This window comes from Zingiber officinale, chromosome 6A, assembly GCF_018446385.1.
Source record: "Zingiber officinale cultivar Zhangliang chromosome 6A, Zo_v1.1, whole genome shotgun sequence".
Classification (NCBI taxonomy): Eukaryota; Viridiplantae; Streptophyta; class Magnoliopsida; order Zingiberales; family Zingiberaceae; genus Zingiber; species Zingiber officinale.
This window is the reverse complement of record NC_055997.1, coordinates 150589226-150605367: the sequence shown is the minus strand read 5'-3', so window position 1 is coordinate 150605367 and position 16142 is coordinate 150589226. Positions and strand designations below refer to the sequence as shown.

The window sequence follows — 16142 nt, the reverse complement described above, 5'->3', positions numbered from 1 at the left end:
AGTTGAGAGGACCTGACATTTGGCAGTGATACTCGATATGCTTGGAGGACCCAATTTCGAGAGGAAGCCCCAGCGAGAGATCCAATGTTGAGCAGTAAAGTTCAAATAGGTCCAGAAGACAGGCATGTTGCCCGCACTGCGTCGGTCTTCCAAAAGACAGGCTGATTGTCCTCAATGTTCTAGGTTGCAGGTTCGTCGTCATCACTGTTTCCACCCTCGGAAGATGCTGGTCTATCGAGAAGTCGTCAACATTGCTAAAGGGATATTACAATGGTGGATTGAGAACCACGAGCTCCAAAAGCTTCCTGTCACAGCTCTAGGAGCTTCATCTGGTGGTTATTTTGTTTCTGCGCTGGCAAAAGAGGTGAATTTTAGCAGCGTAGCGCTCATGATTTCAGTTGGGGTGTTCAGTTCCATGGGTGTTCCAGTTGGGTATCCTCCCACTCTCTTTGTCCATATGCCTAAAGACCTGCGTGCAAAGAGGCTGATAGAGAAGAACATGGTTGCGTTGAAGAAGAAGGGTGTTTCTGTTAATGAGGTTAGGTGTCTGGAGTTCCCATTGACTCGTACGCTTTTGACGAAAAGGATCCCTAGTTTGGATGAGGCAGTATCTGCTAGTGTCTTTGAGTTGTTTCAAGAGAAGGGTTTCATTGATGAGAGGGGATATTTGAAGAGCGATGGACGAGCGACTTGGTGGAAGCAAGCTCTTAAGGAAAAGGATCCCTCAATGGAGAAGTATAAATGGCTTGATCATGTAGAGGAGGAGTTAAATCTTGCGTTTGCATACCATGAGATGACCAGCTTGCCTATTGGTGATATTCTCGACTGGTTTGAATCTCACATGTAGCCAATGGCTGTGTAGTAAGATGAAAGATATTTTGAATTTGGACATCCGGCAAAAATTTACCAATTGATAAAACTTCTAGCGTCAAAAATATCAGGAGTTTCAAAATGTTGTATGAGCATCACTGTACTTTGATCTACACCAAACAATTCTATCGAGACATATATTTTTAATACTAGGCAAGTTTGACGACAATGCTTAAGGAAATTCCCTACTAGAGTTCAAGGAATTGGGTGATCTCGAGTTACTACCAGAGGTGGTCTTTTTTATGCCATTCTACTTTGTAGCAATTAGATGAGAGGCAAATTTGTTTATATTGAATGTCATTTTCAATTTCTTTATTTATAGAGGCCGCCTTCATTGACAGCACTGAAATTGAAGAAGATTTCAGGGAAATAGATTTTTGCAAGGTTTTCTCTATATCCAAAATTCAACTAATATTTGATGTTTGTATCATATCTTTCTTCTGTGTAAGATGTTGATCACCTAATTAAGGTGGAAAAATGCTCCCCCTTTATGCTACATTTTCTGATTTCTCAAATGCATCTATTGTCCATCTAACATAATTCCCACAAACTTTTACAAAAACATTGTCTTTACAACTACTTCAGAGTCGAGAGTCCTTTACATCTTTTATAGGAATGCTTGACCTGTTTCTGTTGTGACCTTCACGAACTGAAAAATTGAAGAAATGCCAACTTATATGTGCTATTAATATCTAAGAATAAAGCTGTTGATGTAACTGATTTTGTTATCCCCACCTATTGATGCAAAAGAACCAGTTGTTACCTCAACTACAGAATGATATTGTGTCAACAAGATAGCTTAAATTGTGCTGCCTTTGATATCTCGAGAAAACTGTTGGGTAAAATATGCTACCTTTTGTATAGCGAAAGATTTCTATTCAATAGAGAAACAATAGGTATTCATAGCTTGAGAGAACATAAATTTCAGCATATGGCTCTAGCAATTATCTTTATGTTTTCCTCTTCTTGAGATACTATCAAATTGTTGTTTGAATTAGTGATACATTTTCAAACTTGGAAATGAATACTTAGTGGTATGGAACCATTATTATAACTAATGCTCTCTTAGCTTGAGCATCATTATTGTTTGTGAGCCACGCCGTATTATTCTTTATGATCAGTTCTTGTCTCTACTGCATCATTAGATGAATATGTTACATAATACCTCGTACATACAACCTTTCAATTGTTATGTACTGATTTCAATAATTTAGGCAATTTTTGCAGTTGACATCCATCTATAGGATAGAACTGTCATGGTTCTTGAGTTAAATATCTTACTACGTGGATCTGGCATTTCAAGCATAAGTCTGACACAAAAACTGGTAGTATATGAATGTTATAAAAAAAAATTACTGCAATGAGAAACATAATTAAAATAAGAACATGCTGCTAAACAACATGAATGCATAATGACTTGTGCCCCCACATTATTCATCCATCCTGCTATCAGCCATCATCTGACCAGCTTCATCTCCTCCAAGCAGCACTTCACTACAGATATGATCCGACACGAGCTTGAGGATGCCCTAGCTCAGGTTGTAAACACCTTTAGGTCACTACTGTCATTTCTATTTGTGTGAACAATTAGATGGATGTTCCATGTCCTCATACAATTGGTGAATTTGGATTAGCGTGATTAGATAGTTATTTTGTAGTTGATTAAGTTGAAGATTACCGTTTATGTTTTATTTGCGTTCAACAGTAGGTTAAGCTAGGTTAGATTACTGGCTTTCCAATTCCATAAGTCAATTTACATTTGCATTTGTAGTTTAGTTTCCTTAATTCTCTATTCAATGCAAGTAGGTGATAGATTTCATTAAATGCTTAATTTCCTTAATTGCTTATTCTTTTTTAATTCATTACAATTGTAGTTTAGGTTAGATAGGTTGTATTTCGTTAATTGCTTTTAGCATTAGCACGGAAACTGAAACCCCATGTCCAAATAAATTAATCCTAAGATTTCATTCTAGCAACATTCCTTGTGAGAGACAACACAAATCATCTCTATGCTATATTAGCTTAGAAGGGTTCAGTACTTAAATTGTTTGTAAACGTGTCATGATAATACGTTTATCAAATTTGGCATCGTTACTAGGGAATTGTAGCTATGTTTAATAATTTTAAGATTATTTTCTGTTTTTACATGAAAATCTAAAGAAAAAAAAATATCAACTACAAAGCCCTTATCTGACCAGGAGGATACCCCATTCACTTGTCTATAACTTGCAAGTACATTTCAACACGATGAGGTTAATATGATTGCTTATATTTTAGAAAATTTCATGGAGGTATATGTAGTTGATTTTATTGGTTGTGATTCATATTTTGATTTTATTGTTAGAGTGTATACTAAAAGTCTAGCTTTTTTTATAAATATATAAGAATTACATTGGTCAAATGCTTACATTTATGCTAAGTGTAGTTGTCCATTTAATTTATATTGTAGATAACATGGTGCGAGCAGACATACAGAAGGTCATGTTATCATATCCTTATGAATTATAAACAGTTGCTCACAACCAAGATGGAATGGGACAAACCATTGGAGTGGTTGTAGTGTAATTAGGTATTAGTTTATCTTGACTAATAAATTATACTAGTACACTATGAGTGTATTGAGCAGGATCAATTGAGATAGTATCTTTTTATACTGACTATATAAAAGAACAATACTCTGTTATTATGGAAGTGTGTACTCTTAATCATGATATAATAACAAACACATATACTTAGTATTTATTTCTTTGATTTATCAAAGGGTGCGATTTAGCTCGTTAAATCAATAGGTCCGATAAGTTAGGAAATGATATTATTTATATAGTGTGTTGTTGATTATAGAATGAAACTGTCCTAGTAATCTAGGTTGATGATGTCCCCTTGAGGAGCTCATAAGGATTGTCATGTAAACCCTGCAGGTATACTTAATCCGACATGATGATAAGGTTGAGTGGTACTACTCTTGGAGCTAGATATTAATTAAGTGAATTGTCAGTAACTCATTTAATTAGTGGACATTCAATATCTTAAACACAGGGAGACTAACACACTCATGATAAGAAGAAGCCCATATAGTAATATGGGATTGGTGCGGTAGTGCAATAATAACTCTTTAGTGGAATGAGATATTATTGATGAACTTGAGTTGGGTGTTCGGGGCGAACACGGGAAGCTCAAGCTCATCGGGAGACCAAAACCAATTCCTTCTCTTGGTCCTTATTGTAGTCTCTTATTTATAAAGTCTTAAATCCACCAAACCTCAACTTCTTACCCACCTTAAGGTGGTCGGCCAAGCTAAGCTTAGAGCCCAAGCAAGGGTGGCCGACCACATTGAATTCAAAAGGAAGTTTTATTTTGTAAAATCCTTCCTTTTATAGAGATCTATTAAAAGGATTTAAATGGATGATTTTAATATAAAACTTTCCTTTTTTTAGATCGGTCATAAAAGGAAATAAAAGGAAGTTTTTATTTTGTTGAAAACTTTCCTTTTATGTTGGTTTTAAAAGAGAGTTTTAAATTTTTTAAATCTTTCCTTTTATAACTTTCTACAAAGGAATAAAAGAGATATTTGAAATCTTTCCTTATTTATAATTATCTATAATGTGAAAGAAAGATTTTAATTTTTTTGATAAAACTTTTCTTTCTTGAAACCATGTTTTATTTTAAATCTTATCTTTTATAGATATCCATAAAAGGATTTAAAAGAGAGAGATTTTAATTTATAAAACATTCCTTTTATAACTATCCACAAAAAGGATTTTTAAAAGAGATATTTTAATTTTTGTTTAAAATCTTTCCTTGCTTGGAAAACAAGCATGTGGCCGGCCATGACAAGAAGAAAAGGAAGTTTTAATTTTTTGTTTTAAAACTTTCCTTTTTAGTCATTGACAAGGAATATAAGAAAGTTTTAATTATGTTTAAAACTTTTCTTATTTGCCAAGACCAAGGAATATAAAAGAGAGGGTAGAGGTGTCTCACCTCATAACAATACATCTTCTATTCCTCTCCTCTCTTCCTTGGTGGTGGTCGACCCTTACTCTTTCTCTCTTCTCCTTTGTTTTCACTCTTGGTAGCCGGCGGCATATTGGTGTGGAGATCCATTGATGGCCGGTTGCTTGAAGGAGAAGAAGAAGAGAAGAAGGTTCTCTTGTCTAGCATCCCTTGGAGGAAAGTTGGTGACCGAACTTCATCATCTCTTGGAGAAAGTTGGTGGCCAAAACTTGAAAGGAAGAAGAAGGCTTGGGTGGATTCTCGTCTTGGTAAATCGTCGTCCACACGACGTCCGAGATAAGAAGAGAAATACAATAGAAAATCAAGAGGTCTATAAGTTACAAGAGATATAACTAGTTATTAGTTTCCGCATCATAACTAGTTCAACTTTTGTATAGATCTTGAAAAATCAAACACAAGAGGTTATCGATTTTAATTATCATTTTTGTTATCGATTTTCGTTTCGATAATGTGTTTCTATTGAGGTCTCTATTGTTAAACCTTGTTTACTGTGAGAAGTTAAATATCTGATTTCTTTGAAAGGCTTTGTCTAGGCAGTGGTAGATGATCCCATACCCAAAAAGGCCTAGTGCCTCGCCATGTTTGACCTGGAAGCTGATCCTTAAAATAGATATTTGATTAACTTCTGTAATATGGTTTAACTTAGGAAGATTACATCGTTTGAACTTGAAGTAAGAATGTTAAGTTTCGTTCCCAATTCCAGTTTAACTTCTAAAGGGAAAATTTAGATTAATAATATTAAGCATCGTTTGCAATCCAAAATTAACTTTAGTAGAATACATGAGTAGCTAGGATAGTTCTATGCTTGTACAAATTTTTGTACAGGGGAACTAGGACGTTATTCTGAGTAGCAACCAACACACTTGTCTATAACCTGCAAGTACATATCAACACGATGAGGTTAATATGATTGCTTATCTTTTAGAAAATTTCATGGAGGTATATGTAGTTGATTTTATTGGTTGTGATTCATATTTTGATACATGTTTAGGTAAGATGGATATTATTTTAGCTCTTCCTTATCCTACATGTGTGTGGAAGGTGTGTTCCTTCTCTAGCCATGTAAGTTTTTACAGGACCTTGAACTGGATACTTTTATTGAACTATCTCTAACCGCCAAGAACTAGAGAGAAAATGGTAGAGGAAGCATGCTTATCTCGACTCAGTTTGTTAGAATCCCAAGGTTGTTTTGGTGTGATTAATAAATTAAGTTAGGTCTTGTCATGTTTTTAACTTTATGTCTAAGTGTACAGGACCTTGTGTCTCATTATTGATAAAATAATCGTTCTACCTCAGCTTGACGTGTGACTACTGCTTGTAGTTGGCTTGTTGGGTTTGTCCACTAAGTATACTGTGCTGCACTATCTTCAGCTCCTCATTTGCTCATAAGGCCTATTGGGAAATGCGTTGAAAATACAGTTTGTTTAGATCGCCTAGCCGAGGTTAAGATGTGTGAGCTTCTTCTTGAGGATGCACTGTGCAGTCCCATGAATTCTCTACTCAATGACTAGCTCAAGAAAGTTGTCGCGACCCACATGTTGAAAAACTTGAACAACCATCGGACCCAATGTTCACCTCGAATCAAGGAGACGATGCAACAAGAATGATCTGAGAAGCATCCCAACGGAAGGAATTATGTAGAGTTATGGAAGTCCTGCATCAACCTCTAATGATTAACCAAAGTCGGATCCAAATTTCTTGACACCGTGTCATTTGTCCATGTGAAGCAACATCTTATGGGTTGTAAGTCCACAAGTGACATAAATGGACTGTTCATTCCAAGTCTTGCAATTTATAATGCGTGACCGGCATGCCCCCAACTTTACCACTAGTAGATAATATGGAATTGAAGTCCACAATTATCATCCATGGTTCGCTAGATCGTTCCCCTAGCTCAAGGAGGGATACCTATAGAGGTCAGCGATAGGTGAAGGTGATAAGGATGCATTGTCCGATGACTTTGAAGCTAATAGAGCATTAACCATTGAAGGGTGTGGTGTTAAGGTCCCCCTCTGATAATTGAGTCTCCAATAGACCAAGGACATTGATACATTGTTGCTTAAGGAGGTGTTGAACCCCTTTATATTTAAGGGGTTTGTGAAAGCCTCTTATGTTCCAGGATGTGATCTTCATCTTCTAGCATGGCCACTGCGTGTATATCCTCACCGTCTGAGAGTGACGGAAGCGGTCTGTTTGGGCTCGCTGCTTGCCGATGAGGATGCTACTGCAGTTGAGGTATCTTCGCTTTCATGAGGTAGATGAGGTCAAAGTGTTCAATGTACAGCTACTTTCCGTGTCCTATGATGCACCCTGTGATACGTCTTCTACATAATTGTTAGGGGCGTCGTCTCTTACTGTAGGCACTTCTTGGTTAGCACTACTTTTCATTTCCTGTACGCTTGGTTTGCTTAAATCTGTTGCTACAGTTCAGCTTGCGGTTGTCGCTGCTTGACCATCGCAATTTATCGTGGTTGTTGGTGTCGATGATGCTCTGGCAATGTCAGTCCTCAAAATAACAATTGTCTTGCACACAATCTTATGATAATAATATTTTTATTATTGTGTCAAAAACTCCCCATTCTCTATTTTTGTGAATGTAATTTATCAAAATAATCAATTGTTTCTTTTCACTGTTTGACACTAAAACTTATCTCTCACATGATCTTTTCATTAAATTACATAATTACAGTAATACTTAAAATAATTATTTTAAATTTTTTAAAATTAAATTTCTTGAACTGAAGGAGATAAATAAAAAAAGAAAATAAGGGTAGGGAGAAAAACCAACCGTTGAAAGAACAATTCCATAAATAAAAGAAATAACCAAATTTTTTTATATTTTTAAACAATTATTTTTGAAAATTTAAACTTTCTCTTCTTTTTTTTTTTTTTGGTTACTTTCAAAGAATCACCAATAAAATCTTTTTCTGGGTATCACTTTCAACTTCTTTTTCTCGTTTCTGTTATGCAGACACTTTTTATTTAATTATTTTTTGGACTCAAGACAAGAATGGAAGGTGTACTAAGGCAATGGGAATTGAGAATAGAAGGAAAGGCTGCAAACTCACTGTTGGGATTGAAAGGAGGAAAATATTGACTGATTTTGATGGAATTAAAATGAGGATAAAACTCAATCCACAAATGGATTGCAAATCCATCTTTCAACTAATTCCACATCTAGTAAACGAAAAAAAAAACATAGTCCCCTTCACCTCCAATGATTTCGACCTCTAAATAAACATATCCTAAGCAAATAGGACTAAAATCTAATGGTTTATTGCCACTTCTTACAGTTAAATAACTTGAGAAGCAACATCTCAAAAGACCATCTAGATGAGCACCATGGTACCAGTTTTTTTGGTTATGAAATAGTACAAAAACATGCAAGACCATGTAGATTCTAAAAACTAAGCTGATTCATGGCACTTCCATCCTTAATGCCCATCACATGCTCTAACTTCTATGCCATTCTGCAGCAGGTGTTGTTTGACTGACGATATAGGAACCTGCATCGTCGAAATTAAAACATTAATCTTCATTTTATATAGAACATAGAGTGAAAGTTTCTTTTTAATCCATCAACAACACTGGAGAAACTAATCCTACAAAAATCTCTAATCTATTTTCAGATTGATAAGGTTGCAAGCTTGTCTATATAGCCTCTCGTCAGTTATACCATCAAATAATCAGCAAAAGATATGGAGTTATGAAATTACCTCCTTCCTATGGAAAATTCCAGCTGCAAGTGCAGCTGATGCATTTGTCTTTTCAAAGACTTCAGAGAAGTGCTCAACGGCACCTGCTCCACTGCTCGCAATTACAGGAATCGTGACGGCATCAGATACCAACTTGATTAAGTCTATGTCAAATCCGTGACCCTGACCTGCAAACAAGTATCTCATGATTTTTTTTTTTCAGGTAAACGATGTCATATCAGTACAGTGGACCAAGGAGAACATTTGCTATGCATTTAGCAGACTGACCATATTTTCACAATGACAATTTGGTAGTTTCTACTAGTGCATATTAACAGAAAGAAGAATGTGCTGTAAGACCATCCACCTCCATGTAAGAAAAATTACCATCACAGTCTATGCAGTTTAATAGTATTTCTCCAGCTCCAAGTTCTTCAACAGCTTTTGCAAGTTCAAAAGCTCCAATAGGCCGAGCCTCACGCCCACCATTGACCTGCACAAGAACAGGTCAAATCAGGCAAGAGAAAGATTTGAAGACCTTGTTTGTTCATCTGAGGTTAACACAAAGTAATCCAATTTATAGTTACGAGTTTGGGTTGAAGCATCCAGACTAGTTTGAAGAAATTTGTGACAAAATAAATGACTAGAGAAAATAATGTGCATAAATAATGAAAAGCTTACTGTGCACTGATACCATGCGTACTCTTCACCTGAGGGACCTGAAGTTATCATGGAAGAAGAAATGTAATCATAGAGAAGTGGAAAGAAACGTATAATGTGAAAAGCAATAATTTGTGGAGCTAAAAGGAGCAAGAAAGGCTAAATTATAATTATATAGTACCTGGGGAAGAAACCTTAATGGTCTTAAATTCAACATCATCAGGGCTCCTGACATAGACTCTCCGAGGGTCAATGCTCACAACTACTGCCTGATGGAGTTAAAAAGTATTGACAATAAACATTATCATTGTCATTATTTTTTTTTTAGTAAGTCAGATGTATACTGCACAAAATTCAAAATCTTTTTTCCACAATAGTGAATATCAAGAAAAGAAGGTGACAAGAAATGCAACTTGAGTTGTACTCTCAGTAAACAATTAATCTATCACATACTTTCATTGAACATGTTCAGATAGGGAGAAAAATACAGTGATAGGGAGAGAGAACAGTTGAAATATAGGTGCAACAAACATAGGAAGCAGAAAAGTAAAAAAAAAAAAAGAAGAAATGTCAACCTGGTTCCCATAAACTCGAGAAATCTGCTCCAAGCTGGTTTTCCCAGTCTTCACCTTAAACATGTACAAGGGTAAGATTAGCAAAGGATAATGGTGAAGAGTGAATGAGGAGGAAAGCATATATAGCTGCCTACTCCAGTTCTCAAATACTCTTCTGCAGCATAAACTGCATCACTTCCAATTGATATCTTATCTGCACCCGATCTAAAATATTCAGATGCCACTTCCAAGCTCGAATAGTATCTGCAGAAGAAGACTAAGCCCAGAGATCAAGCCCAGAGAATTTGACAAGAACTTGGTATGTTGTCTGCATAACTGTAAAATAGACGATGTTTTTCTACTTATCCAAGTCAAATAAATTACAATCATATGCTTTCTAGTATCCACAAAGAAGAAAGTCCAGCCTGTTTAATCCAACAAATCAGTATCCTAACGGGTGTAGAATCTGATGTACACATCAGCTTAAAGGATGGTACGACAAGTGTCGTTCTATCAGAGGTAGGAAACTAAAAGATCCTGCACACATTAGATATCGGCATAGTCCTACAAAGCAGGAAAAAAAATAACAACCTTCCATTTCCATCCGTGAAGTCTCGTATCCCACCACCAACTGTTAGTGGTACAAAAACATTTTCCGAAGTGTAGCGCAATATCTTCTTAGCAAACATGTGAAGGCACAAGTAGTTTAGCATAAAAACAAGTATAGTAATACCAAATAATGCAAAAGCATGTTTATTTTGCAGACCTGTAACATCGGCAAATCTCCCAAGGGAAAGTCACGGAAACCAGTTATGTTTAAAAAACTAACCTGGAATATTAAACAATTACTTCAAATGAATTATTTTTAATGTTAAAAGAATAATAAGGAGATTTGTTTATCAAACTGTAGAACAAGTGTATACCTCATCAGCGCCATCCTTATAATACTGACCTGCTAGATCCACTGGCTTGCCAAGGTTTCTAACCTATTGACGTGAAAGCAAAATAAGAAAGTGTACTTAAAAATAAGTGAGAGGGAGAGAAAGGTCAAACATTTAAAGCAAAACTATTTGTCTCAAGTTCATTTAGAGAGCCTTCTTATTCCACTTGCTCTAGGCTTACCGCTTTAAGGAAAGTGAAACTACCCAACAACTCTACAGATGCCTAATGCCTTTTCTTTCATCCCCATCTGAAATAGGCTCCCAAATCAGAATCAACGTCGGATCTTGAAACCATTTGTGATCCATACCAGGATTATTCCCACATAAACATAGCTCAGTTTACAACTTGAGTTATGCAAACATGAAGTATAATATGAGGTTCATGAGGATCATCAGTATGATAATAATTACAGACCAATGAGTTTGCCGGCCAAGTCAGAATTCTAAATAATTGCTAAAATTTTCAAGTGAACAAATGCAACTACAGGAAAGGATTCAGCATAGCAACAATTCTTTTTCCATTAATAAAAGGCTAATTTATTCATATGAACGACATACAAGATTCTTTTCACCACCATTTTCCATCTCAATCCTTTGATCTCACTAGGGTCTCTCCCTCCTCATCCAGCATTGTTGTCTATTATCAATTTCCTCTCCAACAACAGGCTCAAAGTCAAAAAGTACTAAACTGATTAATACTGTCTCAACTATATTCCAGACCTAAGTATGGTATCACGACTTCGATAGTAGTTCAAATAAATTCCAAATCAAAAGTTGTATTTAGATCATGAAATGGAGGAGGCATTCTTAGATTTTGTACACCAAATACCAAGTCTACCAAAAGGAAACTATGAACAGCTGCCTATCACTATAGGCCCAAGAGTCAAATATATATACTGGCACCTTTTTGTAGGAAATTTCTCATACCTCTTTCTCATTTGACTGTTCTCTTACATCATACTGGTCCCCTTTTGTGACTACAAGATCCCCTTTGTCATTTGCCCTCACATCAAGACATGCAATCACCTGCATAACAGCATCAAGTTTTTCTTTTTCAAAAAAGAAGCAATTATTACATAGTCATGAATAAATAAGTGCCTAAATATCCATATCCATGTCAACTAGATCAAAGAACTCACTCGCTTTGCCAGTCGTGATGCTTTACCAATGGCTGATTTCTAAAAGGTTACAAGCACAATTAATCAGATTGTACAATAATGCTGATCGTGTAGAGAACACAACCATAATGGAATACCAGGTATACCTTTGTCTTTGAAGATGAAGAGGGGTCAAGAAATTTCTTTAATATGGAAATCCCGACATCTATTGAACCATATTACATAAAGTTATTTTACTAACAAGGACTAACAATAGAATATGAACTAAAGTTGAATTTTTCGAGATGCTGAAGGAGGATTCCACCAGACTATATATTAAACATACAAAAGCAATAGAAAGAAATCATCGCCAGCTGTATTTGTCCTAACTATTTGGGGTTGGTTATATGGATCTTATACCTTGCTAACCTATAAGCAAAGTTTTATCACTAGCACCATTCAATTCATTCCGACCCCTTATACCTTTTACTTCAATAATTTAAATTCTTCTAACTACGGAAACTATTGGTGCCTTTAAGTCTCTATATCATCTCTGCCTATTTTCCCTTATTTAGTCAAATATTGAACCTACACCTAAGGGTCTTAGTAATATTCTATATTTAATTCTTTTTAGTAACACCACATGTATCTTAACATTTTCATCAATATTAAATTAGTCTTTTGTACAAGTTTGCATCTTAAGAGTCCAATATGCTGATCCATAAAGCATGGTAATGCCAATCTTATAAAACAACATTTCATCTTATAAAGCATGATCCATAAAGCATGGCAATTAAAAAAGACTATAGAATTTCCTTCCACATTTCAACCATTAATTCTTTCTATTAATGACATCTTTAACAATATCTACTTCTTTTAAAATAGACTAGGAAAATTACAAGAATTACAAGCAGTAATGTATGTATAAGATGTTAGCCTATGTGAAAAATTGATAATAGAGTGAAGATAATTGCTAGTCCTGCTGAAGAAATCAGACAACAAAATCAATCCCATATTCAACAGTTTGGAAGCCTAAAATTACCTCTACAAAATCATTCTCTAATTTCCTCATCCCCTTCCTGGCACTTGAATTAAGAAAGATAGGAGCAAAACACCCATTTCCATAACAACTTCTAGTAAGTAACCAAAAACTAAACATCATCTTTCCTTATCACCAATTAAAATAATCCACAAGATAAAGGTCAAATTATAACCAACTCGCACATGCACTCCGCATCCTATATCCTCATAATGACATACTCAGTTCTGGAGCTAGTCAAGCTTAGTTTGTTTGCACCTCATAAGGAATCTAGAAGCATACAGAGTGTAATCTTCTATTAAATTAGAAGTAGTTGTGATCTCAAAAAAATTTCAGCAAGAAATGTGATGAAAGTATTAATCATGTTCGAGCATGTTGTAAATATATAAAAAATATATATTAATGTTGACTTGTAACCTATACTATTTGGAGAATGTTACCTCCACTCTTTTCCGGATGAAACTGGACAGCATGCACATTACCCCTTGTTATAGACGAAACAAAGCTATCACCATAATTACATATTGATGAAATCCACTCGTTGTTAGCATCTGTCTAAGCAAAATTTTTGCAAAGAATAATTTAGGCAAGACTATTCATTAAACAAAAATATGAAAATGTGTTGGTCTGATTGTCAAATCACAAGAAGACATACAGGCATCACACGATAGGAATGAACAAAATAGACATGATGCCCTCCAACATCATCCAAAATTTCAGTCTCTTTGGTGGTTTGCAAAGCATTCCAGCCAATATGAGGTACTCTGAGACCATTTGATGAATCAAAACGTCCAACAACACCAGGTATCAAACCAAGACCTTTTACTGCACAAATAAATGTTATTCGTAGAATCATTTGGGACAAAAAAAAAATAGAAAAACAGAAATATGACTTGTGTATCAGTACAAGAGAAAAAGGAACTATGGAACATAGTATATTGGAGAGAGTTTCATGAGAATCAGTTGAAGAAGTTCAGAGATACCTTTCTCACATGCAGACCATTGCGATAGAAATTGTAAGTTAATAATTACTAGTAAAACTCACACAATGGATAATACAATTTGATTGAAACACACAGAATAAATGATCTAATTTGAAAAAGCTTGGTTTGTATAGGAAAGAATCCTTTGGTCTTCCTGTTCATGAACATTTTGTTAATGGAGCTAATAAAGCAAAGAAAAATCCAAAAGGAATTTCAATATCCACCTGGACCATTCTCTTCACTGTACTCGAACAATAATTGAAGTCCAAGGCAAATCCCCAAAAATGGACGATCACTCTCTACGTATCTACAAAGTGGCTCGGCCATCCTTAATGACAATGAACATGAGTAAGCAAAACATAAATTGAGTAGAAAAAATAAGCACAAATCTAAAGATCATCAACATGGGCACACAAATATTTCAAGAATGATAAAGCAACTCTTATAAAACAATTAGTGCAAAAGAGTATGTTAAAATTTTCTAGATAACAAATATCAGAGAAGAATAGCTTTACAGGTGTTTTATAAACAGCCAAAAGGACAAGATAAATTCTTCAAGTAAGTAACAGTGTTAGTACCACAATGAATATACGGAAGAAAGCAGACAAATTTATACAAAACAAAGGATATGTGGTTGACAAAAATTCTTAACCATAGAAAAGAATGAACTAGCATAACTCTAACAAGGTGGCAGAAAATTTGAGTTACCAAATAACCAAAAGCATGAAATGAGCCATAAGCAGTTCGCTGTGAAAACCCCAATATCTTGACAAGGAAACATTGCAAATACAGCATCATTTAATCCATCAAATTACTAAGTCCAACAAAGAACAGTTGAAGACTACATGGGCAGCATGCGTTGATAAATGCAAGGTATGATAAAAAGACTGCATTTACCCAGTTCGCTCTAACACTTCCATTGCTGCTGCAAAGGCCCCAACACCAGGAAAAATAAGGCGTTTAGCATCAAGAATGTCTTCTGGATTTTGCACCTAAAAAACATAGGTAATTTCACTGATAAATTAGTTAATTTTCATATTAAAAAATATGTATAGAGAAGAAAACCATCAAATGATAGTTAGATTCTTTTAGAATATTTCTATGAGAAAAAAACAAAGGGGTGGTCGTTTCCAAATTATGAAGGGGTGTCACTCTATGGTTAAATATCAAAAAGGACAAGGTCCCTTTAATATTGTTCCTTATTTTAAAAAGAATGAGTTGTTCAAAAATTGCTTGCAAGGTCAAAATAAATTCAAATAAAACAAAAATTGTGTTGACTCTCTGAAAACCCAAAGCCTTCTATATATAATTTTGTATAATTGGAAGTTGACTTTAACCTATTATAAACAGTAAAGGTCTTACCTCATCACTTCATAATAAATCAAATTTCAAAGATCCAAAGCCTTTTATATATAATTTTGTATAATTGGAAGTTAACTTGAACCTACAAACAATGTAAATCTTATGTCATCATTTCAAAATAAGTCAAATTTCAAAAATCCTAAAACCTTTTATACGTAATTAAAGTTGACTAGAACTTACAAACAATGTATGTCTTACGTAATCAAAATTAAGAAAACCTAAAGCCTTTTTACTAATAATTTTGTACAATTAGAAGTTGACTTGATCCTACAAACATTGTAGGTCAGATGTCATTCCTTCAAAATGAAACAAATTTCAAAAAGCCCAAAGCCTTTTATATATAAATTTTTATAATTAGAAGTTGACTTGAACCTACAAACATTGTCTTAAATCATCACATCAAAATAAATCAAATTTCAAAAAGTTCAAAGCCTTTTTTATATTAACAAAGTAAAAGAAATGTGAACAAGTATGAATATAGAGTGTGTGTGTAAATAGAATATTTATATTAATGGGAGAAGCAGTACAAATATTTTTTCGCTCTCTTCACAACCAAGGGAAACTAACCAGGATAATGTTGGAAGACATTGTTCTCACAATGCCGGCAGCGTGCAAGTGTCGAATGGCACTGCTTCTAGTAGTGCTAAATGATACTGTCATTCTTCTATTTTCACAATTTTCATGTATTTTAGAAATTCCTTGATTTTAATCACATATGAACTAACATTTGTGCATACTTGAGTTAGTGTTCCCGCGCCCATGTTCATGGACAATGCTCCTGTGCGAGATAATGTCCTAGTCTGATTAGTTTAGGCAAAACCGATGAATATCACAATTTCCGCCATGTCTCTTTTCGTCCAATTGATTAAAAAATTAATTTCTAACACTTTTAATTGACAATCTAATAAGTGTTATTTTGAATTAAGATAA

The 16142-nt window shown here is 34.8% G+C and overlaps 2 protein-coding genes across 2 annotated transcripts; one reads left to right on the top strand and one right to left on the bottom strand.

Annotated features, from left to right (window-relative positions):
* Positions 1-223: 223 nt before the first annotated feature.
* On the top strand, positions 224-847 carry LOC121995510. Its single transcript, XM_042549236.1, has one exon. It carries the CDS (start codon positions 224-226, stop codon positions 845-847), a length of 624 nt encoding a protein of 207 aa, XP_042405170.1.
* A 7110-nt stretch (positions 848-7957) lies between these two features.
* Positions 7958-14845, bottom strand: LOC121998787 (imidazole glycerol phosphate synthase hisHF, chloroplastic-like). Its single transcript, XM_042553840.1, has 17 exons — positions 14748-14845; positions 14075-14178; positions 13523-13692; positions 13308-13422; positions 11996-12054; positions 11871-11909; positions 11659-11757; positions 10714-10776; positions 10557-10619; positions 10382-10464; positions 9946-10054; positions 9812-9865; positions 9418-9505; positions 9258-9295; positions 8964-9069; positions 8598-8764; positions 7958-8387 (listed from the first exon to the last, which is right to left on the bottom strand). The coding sequence occupies exons 1-17, from the start codon at positions 14768-14770 to the stop codon at positions 8316-8318; spliced, it is 1452 nt and encodes a 483-aa protein (XP_042409774.1). The 5' UTR covers positions 14771-14845; the 3' UTR covers positions 7958-8315.
* Positions 14846-16142: the final 1297 nt, after the last annotated feature.

What these genes read in the sequence shown, in the direction of transcription:
- LOC121998787 (XM_042553840.1), bottom strand. Translation starts at nt 14,770, where the DNA reads ATGGAAGTGTTAGAGCGAACTGG. An exon ending in GAAGTGTTAGAGCGAACTGG is followed by an intron (nt 14,179 to 14,747) that starts GTAAATGCAGTC and finishes ATTGTCATTAAG; the next exon opens with GATGGCCGAGCCACTTTGTA. An exon ending in GAATTTTCCATAGGAAGGAG is followed by an intron (nt 8,388 to 8,597) that starts GTAATTTCATAA and finishes TCGACGATGCAG; the next exon opens with GTTCCTATATCGTCAGTCAA.
- LOC121995510 (XM_042549236.1), top strand. Translation starts at nt 224, where the DNA reads ATGCTGGTCTATCGAGAAGTCGTCAACATTGCTAAAGGGATATTACAA.